Genomic DNA, 16,391 nt, shown 5'->3' with positions numbered 1-16,391 from the left:
ATAACAGTTCTAGGGGCCAGAAGATTTCAGTGTGTGTGTGCTGGGTTGTTGTTGTTGGTAGTGGGGGGGGGGGGGAAGGGGGGGAGGAGGATGGGTTGGGACAGGGTGTTATGACTGAGGGAAGACAAAATAGTTTTGTATCCAATTTTCTAATTTCTTTGAAATAGGAACACTCCAAATTACTATGGATTTTCAAAAATAAACACAAAAAAAACCAGTTACTGCCAGGCTGGTACTGCTAGGTTACTGCCAGGCTGATAATTTCTATTTAACTTTGCAATGTGTTATGAAATGACATTCTAAAAGGCTGTGTTCTAAAGTAGAACATTTTATTATCTATTTATTAAGCTTGATGTACTGCGCTTCGTGGATAAACTATCAGAGTGGTTTATAATAAGGCTCAGTTAATCTAAATAAGCTAACTTCCTAAAACCTAACCACTAAAACATCATGTATAAATTCAAAAATATATAAAGGTTAAATAAAACTTCAGTAACTAATAAATACATGGCACAAAATCTGGATGCTGATTAAAGGATTCACACCAGAGGACACGCTAAATTATTATAGATCGGTGAAAGCTAACATTTATTATAAAAACATGTTTTTAGACCTTTTGAGGGTCTTTAAACCACAGCTTAAAAAGGCTTACCTTAAGACACGATTAGCCATCCTGAGGTAAGTTCTGGGTTAGCGTGCATACAATAGGCAATAAAAATTTATCATTTTTAAAATTCTCCTACTTCAATAGTACTGTTTGCTTTGCTGAGATTTGGCCTACATGTTGCATGAGGTCACTGTATAAAAAGGTACTCAGTAGACTGGGCAAGAAATTTTTTTTCTTCCTCTTCAGAATTTTGCCAGTACAACCCAACACATTTACTAAACCACCATTATGAATAGTAAACTTGAGGTCCATATGGAAAAAGAGAGCTACCCAAGAGTGCTTTTTTCCAAAAATGCTGTCAAAAAGGAACATAAATTCTGACCTTATAAGTAGTAAACGAAGCATTACAAACAGGTAAAAGGGTTCAAAGAGGCATGGTCTGTGCGTACGACCAAAGCAGTTTACATATACAAGGGGCTGCTAAAATGTTCTCAGCCCAACCAAGGAGAGAATGATGTGGAGCCATGAAATTTACAACTTATTCCACACTTTTCTTGACACTTTTCATTTCATTTCATATCTTTGAAATAAAAAGTGTGGAATAACTTGCAAATTTCATGGCTCCACATCATTCTCTTCTTGGTTGGGCTGAGAAATTTTCAACGGCCCCTGGTATGCATGAATGATTTCTGGAGGACTGGGACTTAAAATTTATCTTTAGAACAGCAACCTCAGAAAAGAGGAAGAGTTTTACCCCACTAACACAAGTGCTAAGGAATAAAGTTGTATGTAAAACTTAGAAGTAAAATGGCTATCCATTCTTTGCAGTGATTGGCTTTAAAGGATAAGATCCTTGAAAATATGCATGTAATCATATAGCTTTCTGCATTCAGCTGGAACTTATCCCTCAGCTACTCCTAACAACATTCATTCAATTTTATATACCGTTCTCCCAGGGGAGCTCAGAATAGTTTACATGAACTTACTCAGATACTCAAGCATTTTTCCCTGTCTATCTAAAATACCATGGGGCAATGGGGGGATTAAGTGACTTGCCCAGGGTCACAGAGTATCGTGGGTTTGAACCCACAACCTCAGGACACTGAGGCTTTAGCTTTAACCACTGTGCCACACACCCAAAACTTTTTTTTTTATACAATTAAAAAAAATAAAAAAATACAAAGGACGAATCCCTTAGAACCACACTCACCTACAAAATAATTCCAATGAGTAAGAATTGAGGCATTTTCTGTACAATTTTAATATTACCAATCCTGTAAAACTGCAGCTTCTCAAATACTGCAACAGCAGAGAGAGACATCTTTAATTTCCAATACATCATCAAATAGCTAACTAGCAGTCTTGATTTTTAATCTTGATTTTCCAAGTGCTGCTAAAATTTTAAAATTCACTTCAAAGTTGTTTGTGATCTAGCTATGAACCTTGATGCATATTAGAGGAACCAATAAAGTAAAGGGTTTTTAAAAAAAACCCCAAAATGTATAATGAGCAGCAGTAAATAAAAATGGCAGTTGAAGAATGTCTGCCTTCTAAATAACGATTCTTTATGAAGTCATTCATTTCAACACTTCATTGCACCATTTTCATTTCTACTGATTATAGAACAAGCAGAGCTACCTAAGAGTTAATAAGTGTGCATTACCTAAGTAACCGGCAATATTTATACAAGTCTGTTACATAATACTCTTTAAAACATACCAAGAAAAAATGATTACAGCAGTGTATCGGAGCAGTTTTAAATTAGAACACAAATGTATCATCTCACAACATTTTCTTTCTATCTTAGATTTATCTATGTCTTCATATACATATATGTTTAGATACATACACAATCTTCCTTTAAATTTCTGGTCCATTTGTAGTACATTTCCTTTAGCAGTATCTGTGTTTCTAAATTGGAAAGAACTGAAAAGTGATGTAAATTCTGCAACTGAGATGCCTTATCGCGAGATATTTTGCCAGTGTTAATTAAAGCATCTCAAGTGTGTTCACAGCTTTAGAAAACTCGCAATTTCATTCTTACAAGTCTGTAAAAACAGGAAGCATGGAGCATCTTCCAGCCTGCAGAAATGCTGTACATGAACCGACAGGTCTTTGTGGTGGACAGTAACGAAGGCACGTGTTCTCTCTTGAACAATCCAGCCAGCTTGAATACATTGTTCTCTGATAAAATCCAGTGATCAAGTATACTCGTACACAACAAAAGTAGTCCCCTTCACCCTTTCAAATGATTATTCAACTTTTGTTTATCAAAATAAGACCCTGGATAGTTGAATGAAGAAGAATTATGGTTACTTTCCCAAAATAATGTGCTGGTAGGCTTTGGGGGGCTTGGGAAAACCCACGAGTTATCTTCCAAAGAGCTCTTTCCATATGAATTATGTTCCTGAAATGAGCCTCCCAAGGGGCTAAGCCTCTCATTTGCCTGCAATCTGAGATTTACCCTCTCGGAAAGGAGTCTTACATCCCCCTGTGCTGGGGAAGCTGTAGCATGGCAGAGAATCTCATCCTCTTGTGGGGGACAGGCATGCTTTTTAAATATTGCGGTGGAAGAAATCAAATGTACTTTTGTGTTGTCTCTTTCCAAGTCTTCCACACATTGCACAGGTGTACATGGCGAGACTGCAAAAAAACAAAACAAAAACAGCAACAAACGTTATTTGTTCAATCATCTGGTCTTAAATTTTAACACCTGTCACAGAACAAATCACAACTTTGCATATAGTCTACCTAAATTTAAAAAGTTATAGAAATGGAATACAACAAATTCCTACTTCAGGGGAAGCTGTCAACAGGGGAATACTGTTAAGCTGGGTTATTTTAACAGAGTCTCACTGCATAAAATGGGCCCATGTATTAAAGTAACAAAACAGTATTTATGTAATTCATTTTCCAATCCCTAGTCCCCAAAGAGCTCAGAACAGTATCTCAGGCTGATAACTTCTCCACCTTAAAAATGAATGTTTCCCTTTCAAAGTCCATTTTCCCATGTATTTTTATAACAGCTATTTTTCTACCATTTTCAGACATACTGTAAATATACTGCTCTCCGCACATGAAATTATGAATGTTTTTACTAGATTACAGCAAAAAAGCTTATATCAATGCTAGGGTAAGTGATCCAAATTAATAAAGCTCTACGTCAAGGTTCAAACTGTCTTTAACCGGATGAAATCATGACAATAATGACTTCTTTTTAATTTAGCTTGATATAAATGCATTTCAACATATACAGTGACTTATAAAGCAGTACATTTCTTAACCACTTCTATTTATTATACTATATACAGATTGCTCCCTACTGCAGTGCCAACCAATGAAATAAGCACACAGGCTTAACATCTTGGCCCTGTATGTATAAAAACAGCGCCTTAAGGGCTAGATTCACTAAGCAAACCGATCATGTACTGATCGGTTTGCAAGCCCTATGCAACCCGATTCACTAAAGTGTTAGTGAACCCCTCCCAATCCGTGCATGCAAATGAGGGAAATGGCATGCAAATTTGGGAGGGCAGTGATTCACTAAAGACTGTAGCTAACACCGATTGGGCTTGCCGATCAGAAAAGAAGCGACTGCTGAAGACCAGTCGCTTCTATCCAGGCCGACTCTCCTGCCCTCTAAAACCACGGGCTAGCAATTTTTACAAAATACATTAAAAAAAAGAATTATTCCTTTTTTATATATTCTATATAATAATTGCCAGCCTGAGGTATTAACCTGCCCACCCCCCCCCGTGCCAATGCCCCCGAGCACTGATGCTCGCCCCCCCGCACCGATGCCCTACCGAACACAAGGCAGGAGGGATGCCATCTCCTTCCTGCCATCGCAAATGCCACCTGGCCGGGCCCGGCCCACCTCCCTCCATGTAGTAGGCCGTCCAGCTGGCTGGACCGGGCCCACCCCCTCCCCGTACCTTTCGAAACGGTGGGAGCAGGAGGGGTGCCCAGTCCCTCCTGCTCCTCAGGCCTCGACTCCTCCCTAAGGAAGTCCCTGACTGGCTGAGGCATGCCAGGCCTTTCCCAAGGGAGAAGCCCAAGGCACCTCAGCCAATCAGGGCTTTAGGCCCCTCCCCGTGCATCAGATGATGCATCGGGGTGTGGCCTAAGGCCAGTATTGCAGCAGGATTTTTGCCCTTCCTCCTCCTTCCGAAGACCATGGGACTCGGGAGGCCTGAGGAGCAGGAGGGACTGGGCACCCCTCCTGCTCCCACCGTTTCTAAAAGTACGGGGAGGGGGTGGGCTGGGCCCAGCCAGCTGGATGGCCTACTACAGGGAGGGAGGTGTACCAGGATGGGCTGGGGGGGGGGGCTTTTATTTTTACCGAGCAGTTATTTTGCGTGTGTAATACATGCAAAATATCTGCCCAATTTAAAAAAAAAAATTAAGAGAGCCGGCAGAAGCCCTGACAGGAGGCTGTTTCTCCTGTCACTACTGTCAAGGCTTTAGCGATCCGTGCAGTCGGTTGGGGGCGTGCCTCCAATCACCCCCATTTGCATGCAGATGGTTGGCGAATCGGTCGGCCTGCCTCCAATCGCACATGGATAGGAGGGTTAATGAATCTAGCCCTAAGTTAGGCTGCAGTAGGAGTCCTACAATTGCCTAACTTAAATGCGATTGGTTAAAAAACCAATTAAATTTCAATTTTTTAAAAAAAGTAAGCACAGACAAGTGCCTACCCTAACAGGCATCGGAATCGCTACGTCATGGTGCCTAGGCGTGGTTATGGCCAGAAATTACCTTAGGCACTGTTAGGCGTGATTTTTAGTCAAACAGGCACCAGTGAAGTAGGCCTTTAAAACTCTGGCCTACCTTAATGGCGCCTAAGTGTAACGGAAGCTGTGATTCTGATAATGGCACCTATGCGTGATTGACATGTAGCCAGCGCTGGCTGATGTAGGCGCCATTTCAGAATCTGGCCCACAGTCTCTGCTAGCACTACCTCTTTGTACTTGCAAGAATTTTATCACATATCTAGATTCTCTGCCAGTAAAGCAGTCAGTTTGAAACCTGCCATCTTCCCCTTGGCAAGAAGTATGTACAGGTTTCTACAACATGTATAACTGCAGCTAGGCTAAATTGAGGTATGCTCATACATGAGAATTTCTAAACTATGCATGATAATTTTACACAGATTACATTACAAGAGTATTATGGATTGCTAATATGCCCCAGAAGAAGTTCAATGTGATTTACAATTTAGAAGCGCTTGGCCATATCCAGGAATTACATTATTTCCTTAAGGAACATGACATAGATATTTTTAGTTTGTGTTCATGGCCTGTTGTAATTCATTATAGACCTAATTCTATAATCACTTATTTACTTTGGCCATGTAAAGAGATCGACTGTTATTTTGAAAATATTTTCTGTGATAAAGAGTCTGCATTTGAAAAGCATGTCTATTTTGATTCCAAATTGCGAAGCAATTATGGTTAAAGGCTGCACATGAAAAAAAAAAGTTTAACATCTTGGCCCTGTACATATAAGCAATGCTTCACTGATAAAAAACAAACAAACCATAAAGAGAGAAAGCCACAAGGGAAACAGAATACTGTACTGAATAAAAAAAAGATATATTTTACCCCCCCCCTCCCCGTATATATCAGCAACACCTTCATGTGTGAAGCTGACCAGCATGAACTAGAAGTCTGAGCAGAAAATAGATACAGTAAAAGCTGTTTCTCTACTACAGCCCTGTGTATCAACTTCAGTGGGTGAGATATTGATGAGCTTTGATATCTAGCTGCTCTTTAGATGGCACTGCTGGGAACAGCAGCATGCAGAAGGCTGTTCCCACCAGCTATGTCACTTGCCTTTCTTGGTCGCAGTAATGGTGGCTCTCAGCTTTCTTAGCACCTCAGCTTGCACTTCAGTCACTAGATGTAAATTAGACATTTCCCTCTTCAGCTCCTGGTATGCGTGCTGCATGCTCTTTAGACTGAAAATACATTTAAAAAATAGATAGAATCAATTTCTACCATGCACTGTAAACCTTTGTCACCTTTAATTCGATCTTCAATAATATCTACCTCAGATCACTGAAGATACATGTGTCTAACAGCACCACAGCCTTTCTTGTGGGTTTAGAGCTTTCTTAATTATTTGTATAAATGTAAATGTGAAAATAAAAATCTGAAATTGGGACAGTTCAAAACTCTAATAAACTGAGCGAGATGTTCTTGACTTCATTCAAAATAGTATTCCTCTTAGTGAAGAGAATTTATGGATTCAATGTTATACTACAAATTCCATGAAAGTCTTTCAAATGAAGAAAAAACACACCCACCTTAGTAAAAAGAGTCCTAAGTATAATTAGTTATTTTACAGGTGTTTCCATCCTGTCAAATACACTTTGAAACCGATTTATTTTTGGCAAAACAATAGGTATTGAACATAAGCATTGCCTCCGCTGGGTCAGACCTGAGGTCCATCGTGCCCAGCAGTCTGCTCATGCGGCGGCCCAACAGGTCCAAGACCTGTGCAGTTATCCTCTATCTATACTCCTCTATCCCTTTTTCCAACAGAAAATTGTCCAATTCTTCTTGAACCCCAAAACTGTACTCTGTCCTATCATGCCCTCTGGAAGCGCATTCCAGGTGTCCACCACACGTTCGATGAAGAAAAACTTCCTAGCATTTGTTTTTAAGTTGTCCCCTTTCAACTTTTCCAAATGCCCTCTCGTTCTTGTATTTTTCGAAGGTTTGAAGTATCTGTCCCTCTCCACTTTCTCTATGCCCTTCATGATCTCTATGCCCATTGAGTTGGCAAAGCTCCATTGTAAAATGTGCTTGTATCTGTAACCTGTTCTTTGTGTTACATTTTTAGCCAATAAAGTTCTTGCTTATAAAATTCTGGGAATACATTTTTTTCTTTTATAATATGATTGAAACGTGACACTGGAATAAAATTTGGATTTGGGGATTTCTTTTTTCTTTATGATTTCAAATGAAATATAGTAAACTAGTCTTTAAGCCCGTTACATTAACGGGTGTTAGAATAGTAATGTGTGTGTCTTTCTTTCTTTCTCTCTCTCTCCTTGGCCGCTGTCTGTCTTTGGACGCTGTCTGTCTGCCTCTCTGGCCCCCTGTCTGTCATTCTTTCTGTCTGTGTCTCTCCCTGGCCCCCTGCCTGCCTGTATTTCTCTGTTGTGCCATGCCTGCCTGCTCCATGGCTCCCATCCCAGAGCAAAGCATGATTGCTGTCTGCCCCCAGCACACCCCTCCCCCCAAAGCAGCCCCCTTTCCCTTTCACCCTGGCCCCCTGCCTGCCTGTATCGCTCCCAAACCTGGCTTCCTGGTCTCTTCTGGCCCACCGGCACGAACCGCTGCCGCCGCTGCTCCTCTTCTGACGCGATCCCGCCCCTCGGGGTCACGTCAGAGGGAACATGCTACCGAGGTGGAGAGTGGCCTGCGAGGTTCGCTGCAGCCGGCCGGCAATCCTCAGCAGGCTGCTTTGAAGAGGAGGGCAGACAACGAAGAGCAGCAGTGACGGCAGCGGGCCTCACAGTGAGTGAGGATGGGAGGGGGGAGTTGTCGGCGTGTTCCCTGCGTCTGTGTTCGAAAATAGAATTCGGCACGGAGAGACACATCATCTGTCAGGGAACATGCCGTCCTAAGTGAACATGCGTGCTTAGGGTATTATTATAGAGGATGAAATACATAGTCCACATCAACAGGAAGAGGCAACAAGAAATTTTTTTTACAAATTACCAATACAAGGCAAGAAATATGGATCCTAACCTTCTATCACTATCCATTCTTCATTCTATATTTAATTCATCCTATAAATCTCCTAAGGCATATCAGAAATTTCTTTTTCATTCAGCAATCTCTCAAGCTGAGAAGGATCAAAGTAAATATATCTAGTAAACTGTAACATTATACAACATTTGCAAGAAAACTGAAGGAAAAAATTTCCTCCCAAAGACACAACTCTATCTTTCAATTTCAAAAATTCCTTGCGACATAGTTGCGTGGATCTAGCCACATCCGGAAAAATGGGCTGACCACAAAACTGAAAATTTTTATTACAGAAATACTTTTTAAAGATATTAATTTTCTTCTGTTCCGTTGAGAAAGTTGCAAGGAGGGATACTCTGGTAGCAATTTTCTCTTGTGAGGATTCAAGAAAATCTGTTAAATTCAAAGACTCTTTAGCTCCCTCCCTACGGGGCATGCCACAAGGGGCACGATTGGCCCCTTAGGAGTCAAAAGGAGCCAGAAAGGACTTGGTGGAATAAATTTGATGACTGGAGCCTGAGATATAGGTATTTTTTCCTCCTTGTATAATTATGGTGAAGCAGAAGTGGAAAGCCAAAGGAACCAGTACCCCAAAAAACTGTTAGTCCTATGTCACCTATAGATCATGTAGGTGATTTGTCCATTTCAAGGGCCTCATTAAGTGAGGGTGGTCGTTCAACTCCTCTCCCTCTATTTACCTCTGTTTGCCTACCTGAGATTGTTTCCTCTAAAGCAGACATGTCAAACTCTGGCTCACCAGACATTCTCAATTTTATACTCAATCTGGCCTGCCAGCATGAACCACTGCTGCTCATCACTTACGTCTGCCTTCGTCTGATCTCCTCTTCAAAACAGCCTGCTGAGGATCGTTGGCCGGCTGTAGCGAATCTCGCAGGCCATTGTCAACCGCAGTAGTACGTTCCCTCTGATGCAATCCCGTACGCTTTGAAGAGAAGACCAGGCGAAGGAAGACATGCGTGAAGAGCAGCAACTGCTGCCGGCTGGCCAGAGGAGACCAGGAAGCCAGGATGGAGGGAGGGTAGGAACGACAGGCCAAATATGAAGGTGAGACCGGGAATAAAGGGGAAAAACATGCAGGCCTTCGGTACGGGGGCGGGCCCTGTTGTAGAATTACCCAGAGGGAGAGAAGAAGGGGTCCAGACATGCAAGCGCTGGACTGAGAAGTGAGGGGAGAATAAGGATACAGACATTTAGGGACACAAATGGGGATACTGGATTCTGCAGGGAACAGAGTGACCAAGAAAATGCTGGATCAGGGGTGGATGAAGAATGACAAAAGGAGATCATAAGCACAGAGAGAGGGAGTAAGGACACAGAGTGGATACTGGACATGTGGAAGGGGAAAGCAGGGAGGAAAGGGGAAGATGCTCAATGGAGAGGGGCAAGAGGAAATGCTGAACAAAGGAAGGGAGGGATAGAAAGAGAGGCTAAAATTAAAGGGAATATGTTTGCTTGGAGGGAGAGTGGGGTGGAATGGGGAAGAAATAAAACAGAGGAGAGAGAGAGATGTTGGGACGGAAGGAACAGAAAGAGAGAGAAGTTGGACACAAGGGATGGTGTGGAGGGGGGATAGAGATACTGGATAGGAGGGTAGTTGGGAAGAGAAAAGGAGAGATGGTGGATCCTGGGGTGGTGGGGAAGGAGGGAGAGATGCTGGATGAAAGGGTAGTTGAGAAACGGACAGATGGTGGGGCAGGAGATCCTGGCAAGCAAGTTATCAGAAGACAACCAGAGCCTGGGACCAACAAAAGGTAGAAAAAATAATTTTATTTTCTCTTTTGTGATTACAATATTTATTTTGTTTACACCACAGAGCTGTGTGTGTGTGTGTGTGTGTGTGTGGGGGGGGGGGGGGGGTGTTGGAGATGTAAACCTATATTTCTGCTAAAACTAAGCCTTAGTCACTTAGGGGTCCTTTTATTATGGACCCCTAAGTATCTTAATTAAAAATTCAGCCTGCGACTTAGCCCTTTTTTTCACATTTTGGCCCCTTATGTGATTGAGTTTGACACCCCTGCTCTAAAGGAACAACCCAGGTGGACAAAATATCAGCTGATTCTCATGCACCTTCTTAGGTACAAATCAATGTTGCCAGTATGGGCTTAGTAGCTTTAATTTACCCAAATTTGTTTAAAAAATTTGGATGAACCTCAAGATATTACTTAGAAAGATATCTGGCAAGTGGTTGTTAGGACTGAAGAGTGTATAAAGACTACTATATTAAGTTTCAAGTTTATTAGGATTTTATATACCGCCTATCAAGGTTATCTAAGCGGTTTTTACAATCAGGTACTCAAGCATTTTCCCTATCTGTCCTGGTGGGCTCACAATCTATCTAATGTACCTGGGGCTATGGAGGACTGAGTGACTTGCCCAGGATCACAAGGAGTAGCGCAGGGTTTGAACCCACTACCCCCAGGTGATGAGGCTGTAGCTTCAACCACTGCGCCACACACTCTTCCACATAGCTATGTAGTTTTTCTCAACAGAGAGTGGAAAAATTCCATGAAGATGGTTAAGGGGCTGGAGAAGTTGCCGTACAGTGAAAGATTAGAGAAACTGGGCCTTTTCTCCCTCAAACAGAGATTGAGAGGGGACATTCAAGGTACTAAAGGGAATAGACTTAGTAGATAAGGACAGGTTGTTCACCCTCTCCAAGGTAGGGAGAACAAGAGGGCAATCTCTAAAATTGAAAGGGGATAGATTCCATACGAAAGTAAGGAAGTTCTTCTTCACTCAGAGAGTGGTAGAAAACTGGAAAGCTCTTCCGGAGTCTGTCGTGGGGGAAAACACCCTCCAGGGATTCAAGACAAAGTTAGACAAGTTCCTGCTGAACCAGAACGTACGCAGGTAGGACTAGACTTAGTTATGGCGCTGGTCTTTGACCAAGGGCCGCCGCGTGAGCGGACTGCTGGGCACAATGGACCACTGGTCTGACCCAACAGCAGCAATTCTTATGTTCTTATATTCTTAAAAATGGACAAATTGGAAACCAGACTGTCTCGGATTTCTTCAAAATTTACCTAATTATCAATCGGTTTCTCCTGCTTTTGTTAAAGACAGTCTGATTACACACAAGCAATAGGAATTTCTTAATAATCGAATGAGAGCAACATTACATTTATTAAATTTTCCTATTTGTTACCTACTGTCTCCTGAGATTTTGTTACGCAAATATTTGAAGGAGGTATTGCTTTGGGATAAAGTTGAAAAATTAATAATTTCTGATTGTAGGTGTTTCAGTACCAAAAGCTGAGATAGTTGAGGGAAATGCAAAGGATTTGGGGATTTCAATGCATGAAGGAAGGTATCAGTCAATAAAATTATTAATGACTATCAATCAGTGTTTTGGTTTTCTTCATACGAATTTTAAGGTTTTATATAGTAACTAGTCTTTAAGCCCATTACATTAACGGGTGCTAGAATAGATGTGTCTGTCTGTCTGTGTTTCTTTATCTCTCTCTCCTTGGCCGCTGTCTGTATCCTTCCCCCCCCCCCCCCCCCGAGAAAAGCTATTTGCCCCCAGCACACAACTCTCCTATAAAGCAGCCCCCTTTCCCTCTCTCTAACTATCTCTCCATGGCCCTCTTCTGTCTTCTCTCCCAGAGCAAAGCTGTCTGTCCCCAGCACACCTCCCCCCAAAGCAGCCCCCTTTCCCTCTCCCTATCCATGGCCCCTTCTGTCTCCCCCCAGCACCCCCCCCCCCCAAGCAGCCCCCCTTCCCTTTCCCTCTCCCCCTGGCTCCCGGTATTGATCCCCTTCTTACCCTCCTTTCATCCCGGCGCCTTCTGGCCTGCTCCTCTTCAAAGCAGCCTGCGATCTTGGTGGCCGGCTTTAGCAAACCTAGCAGGCCGCTCTCCAACTCGGTAGCATGTTCCCTCTGACGCGATCCCTTGCGTCAGAGGGAGCGTGTTACTGAGGTTGGACAGCGGCCTGCGAGGTTCTTTAAAGCCGGCCATGATCGCAGGCTGCTCTGAAGAGGAGAATCAGCAGCAGTGGCGGCGGCGAGTGAGGGCGGGAGGTGTGTTCCCTGCCGAGGATGCGGGCAGGGAGAGAGCACAGTCGTGCGCCTTCAACCACTGCACGCGCCTCCAGCCCCTGCAAGCGCCGTGAGGTGTCAAATAGAATACTGCCACAGAAGCACACCTCACGGCGCCAGGAATCACAAATTTTCAAGAGCGCATGCACGCTCTGGGGTTTTATTATTATAGATGTATGTCTTTCTTTCTCTCTCCCTGGCCCTTTTCTTTCTGTCCCTCTCCCTTGACCACTGTCTGTCTTTTTTTTTTGTTTCTCTCTTTCTTTTCTTGGCTTCTGGCTGTCTGTCTTTATTTCTTTTTCTCTCTCTCCTTGGCCACTGGCCTTCTGTATGTATTCTTTTCATTCTCTCTCTCTCCTTGGCCGCTGTCTGGATGGCTGGCTGTCTTTTTTTCTGTCTCTCTGGCCCCTTGTCTGTTTGTCTTTCCTTCTGTCTGTCTTTCTCCTTTTCTGTCTGTCTCTCTGGCTCCTTGTTTGTTTGACTTTGTGTCTGTCATTCTTTCTTTCTCTCTGTCTTCTTGGCCGCTGTCTATCTGTCTAGTTTTTTTTTTTCTTTCTCTCTCTGTCCTTGGCTGCTGGCTGTCTGTCTGTCTTTCTGGCCCACTGTCTGTCTGTCATTCTTTCTTTCTTTCTCTCTCTCTTTCCTTGGCCGCTGTGTGGATGGCTTTCTTTCTGTCTGTCTTTCTGCCTGGCCCCCTGTTTATCTTTCTGGCTGTCTCTCTCCCTGGCCCCCAATTTTTGTTTGTCTGTCTCTCTGTCTTTCTGCCTGGCTCCCTGTTTTTCTTCTCTCTGTCTTTCTGCCTGACCCCTACCTTTCTTTCTGTCTCTCTCTCCTTGGCCACTGTATGGATGGCTGTCTTTCTTTCTGTCTGTCTTTCTGCCTGGCCCCCTATTTATCTTTCTGGCTGTCTCTCTCCCTGGCCCCCATTTTTTGTTTGTCTGTCTCTCTGTCTTTCTGCCTGGCTCCCTGTTTTTCTTTCTCTGTCTCTCTGCCTGGCCCCCTGTTTTTCTTTCTGTCTGTCTCTCTGCCTGGCCCACTGTCTCTGTCCTTGGTTGGCCCCCTGCCTGTATTTCTCTGTCTCTTCTAGCCCCCTTCTCTCTGTCGGCCTCCCAGCACACCCCTCCCTCCAAAGTAGCCCCCTTTCCCTCTCCCCTCCACTTCCGAGCCTTTTTTTAACCTTGTAACAGCGGCTGCACACCCTGGAACCGACACTCTCCACTAACAGGAGAGAAAATGCTGGTGCTGCCGCTTGAAACCGCCACCGCCACTCTCCTGCCGGTCCACAAACCGCCAAATGCGCCTGAAGACGACCGTGCTAACAAAGCTCCACAGTCGCGCGCCTCCAGCCCCTGCAAGCACCATGAGGTGTGAATTAGAATACTGCCACAAAAGCACACCTCACAGCACCAGGACTCACGAATTTTCAAGAGCGCATGCACACTCTAGGATTTTATTATTATTGATATTCAGTTTCATTCAGCTTTACTACTTTCTAATTTGTAACAGCTTGTTTTTTTCAAATTGTGCCTATTTTGCATTAGTCTGAGAACTTTTATTTTTGCTTTTGCCAATTGTAGATTTTAAGGTTTATGCACTGTGGGGCTCATAATTAAAAGAGAAAAACATCCAAAAACCAGCCTAAGTGGGCACGTGGATGAACATTTCTCAAATACATCCAAGTACCGATAATAAAAATGGGTTTCGGACGTATTTCTAAACTACCTAGGCCTTCATAGTGCCGCTGAACGACCAAAGCTAAGCGGGGCATTTCGGGAGGAGTGTCGAGAGTGGGAGTTCGGCAGGACTTGGGCCAGCTTAGACTTAGTCGTACAGCATGTATAACCAAAAGTTATACAGTCTGGGATCGACGGAACTTGGACGTTGTGACTTAGAACATGTAAAACATGGTCTAAGTCCCAAAAACCTACCTAAAGTCACCAGATATGCACTGCAAACACAAAATACAGACCCCAACACACTACCCCAGTGATCACCGATCCCCCCCCATCCCCATAAAAATATTAATCACACCTTTAAAATTCAGCCTCCAGACCATCATCACCTGGCTGCCTGGCATAGGAAAGCCTAGTCATCCAGCACAGAGGCGGCTTAAGTCGTCTTGGGGGTGGGTTAGGGACCCATAGAGAGGATGACCCATGCCCATAAGCCCCTGTAATCATTGCATTGATACTTAAACATGTGCACTCTCCCATACACCCATAAAACCCTTTATACTGGCATATAAGTGGCTCCTGCAGCCATAAGGGCTATTAGGGTGGCAGATAAGTGGGTCTAGAAGATTCTGGAGGTGGTTTGGGGGGCTCACTGTGACCTATAAGGGAGCTGTAGTGAGGAGAAGGCACCATTTTTGTGAAATTCACAGCAGTGCCCTGTAAGGTACCCCACTATTTAGGTGGCATGTCTGGGTTTTCAGTCCATCACTTTGCAGACCCCTCCCACGTCCAACAGGGCTTGTTCTAGGCGTTTTGGACTTGGACGAAAAGTTGGATGGAAATGTGGTATAAAGATGGACAATTTAGCAGCTTGGACGATCAGATCAGCAGGACGTTTAGTTAGACGATTTTCGAAACAAAAAAAAATTTGGACGTATTTTTCGAAAATGTGTCAAGCTGGGTTTTACTTTGGATGACTTGCGACTTAGACGCAAACGGACTTAGACGTCCCTTTCGATTATGCCCCTCTATGTCTTTTATAAGGTATGCCTTTAGTTAACTATATTTTCTAATATTTGGAGAGCAATTTTAAAAAGCTGGTTATGAAAAATTTATTGGCATATACATATATGAAGGTATATGCAGGACGCGATCCTTGGAACTAGTGTTAATTTACATAAATATCTGCCAACCCTGGTTGCACTCAGCAGCAGTTTGGAAGTGTAAATACATGTGTACCTTTCCTGAAACTGCTGCTTTTTATACACATACCCCCATATTCTGATATTCTGTATATGGTAAGTTGCATGCACAAATTGGTGTGCATAGCCAATTTGTATGTGCCATTTACTGATTTAACAAACCAATTGGTGCTAATTGGCAATTAACACCTAATTGGCATTGATCAGCACTAATTAGAAGTTATGTGCACAACTTGGTAGGCACATTCTATAAAGTGATGCACATCAGTTCTAGCACATAAATCTCAAAAAGGGGTGTGGCCAGGGAAGGAGCATGGGTGTTCCTAAAAGTTACATGCACTGTAATAGAATATGCTTCTTTTTACATAATCACACTAAGCACTGTGTTGATTGGTGACAAGTTTTTTGGCACCATATATAGAATTTGGCCCACACTGACTGCATCCACTTAAGTAGCTGGTTCTCAAATCGCTTTGATATTCAATGTGTATTAATTATTGGTGGTCTGAGCCTATGTATTCTGCTTGGTTTATGGTTTTTTTTTTTAAACCACCTGAAGCAATTTTATTATGAACACAGTCTATAAAATTGTTAAATGTACAGGCTCACACATATTATTAGTACTATACAAACATTAAGGTTCGTCTCTGCAGGTCAGAAAGCATGCACACAGTCAAACTGAACAGATTTTCAAACCTGCCATTCTGCAGCAAAGAATATCTTAAATGCTCATTCCCTTTTGCTACCCAATACACATCCAAAACTGAATACCACGCTCTGAAACCTAGCTTATATGAAGAAAATAGCAAACTGCTGTGTCAAAGACAGTAGAAAACAATGACATTCAGCATTTCTGTGAGGGTGTGGTGAAGTGCCCATTGTTTCATACATACTAGCACTTGCCCAATGCATACAAAATGTGAGAAATTCCTTAATATACATCCTGTGTGGTGCAGTGATTAGAGCTATAGTCTCAGCACCCTGAGGTAGTGGGTTCAAACCCCACTCTGCTCCTTGCAACCTTGGGTAAGTCACTTAATTGTCCACTGCTCCAGGTACATTAGATAAGATTGTGAGCCACTGGGACAG

The 16,391-nt window shown here is 43.1% G+C and overlaps 1 protein-coding gene across 1 annotated transcript in view; it reads right to left on the bottom strand.

Moving 5' to 3' along the window:
• Positions 1-1,844: 1,844 nt before the first annotated feature.
• The window catches only part of AZI2 (5-azacytidine induced 2), a 125,994-nt gene continuing 111,447 nt past the window's right edge, over positions 1,845-16,391 (bottom strand). The window contains exons 7-8 of the mRNA XM_033932844.1: positions 6,442-6,566; positions 1,845-3,250 (exon numbers count right to left, since the gene is read on the bottom strand). Coding sequence (XP_033788735.1) covers positions 2,844-3,250; positions 6,442-6,566 — 532 coding nt within the window. The 3' untranslated portion in view covers positions 1,845-2,843. The remainder of the gene's footprint in view (positions 3,251-6,441; positions 6,567-16,391) is intronic.

The sequence above is a fragment of the Geotrypetes seraphini genome, chromosome 2, assembly GCF_902459505.1.
Source record: "Geotrypetes seraphini chromosome 2, aGeoSer1.1, whole genome shotgun sequence".
In the NCBI taxonomy this organism is placed as follows: domain Eukaryota; kingdom Metazoa; phylum Chordata; class Amphibia; order Gymnophiona; family Dermophiidae; genus Geotrypetes; species Geotrypetes seraphini.
This window is presented reverse-complemented; position numbering and strand designations above follow the sequence as displayed.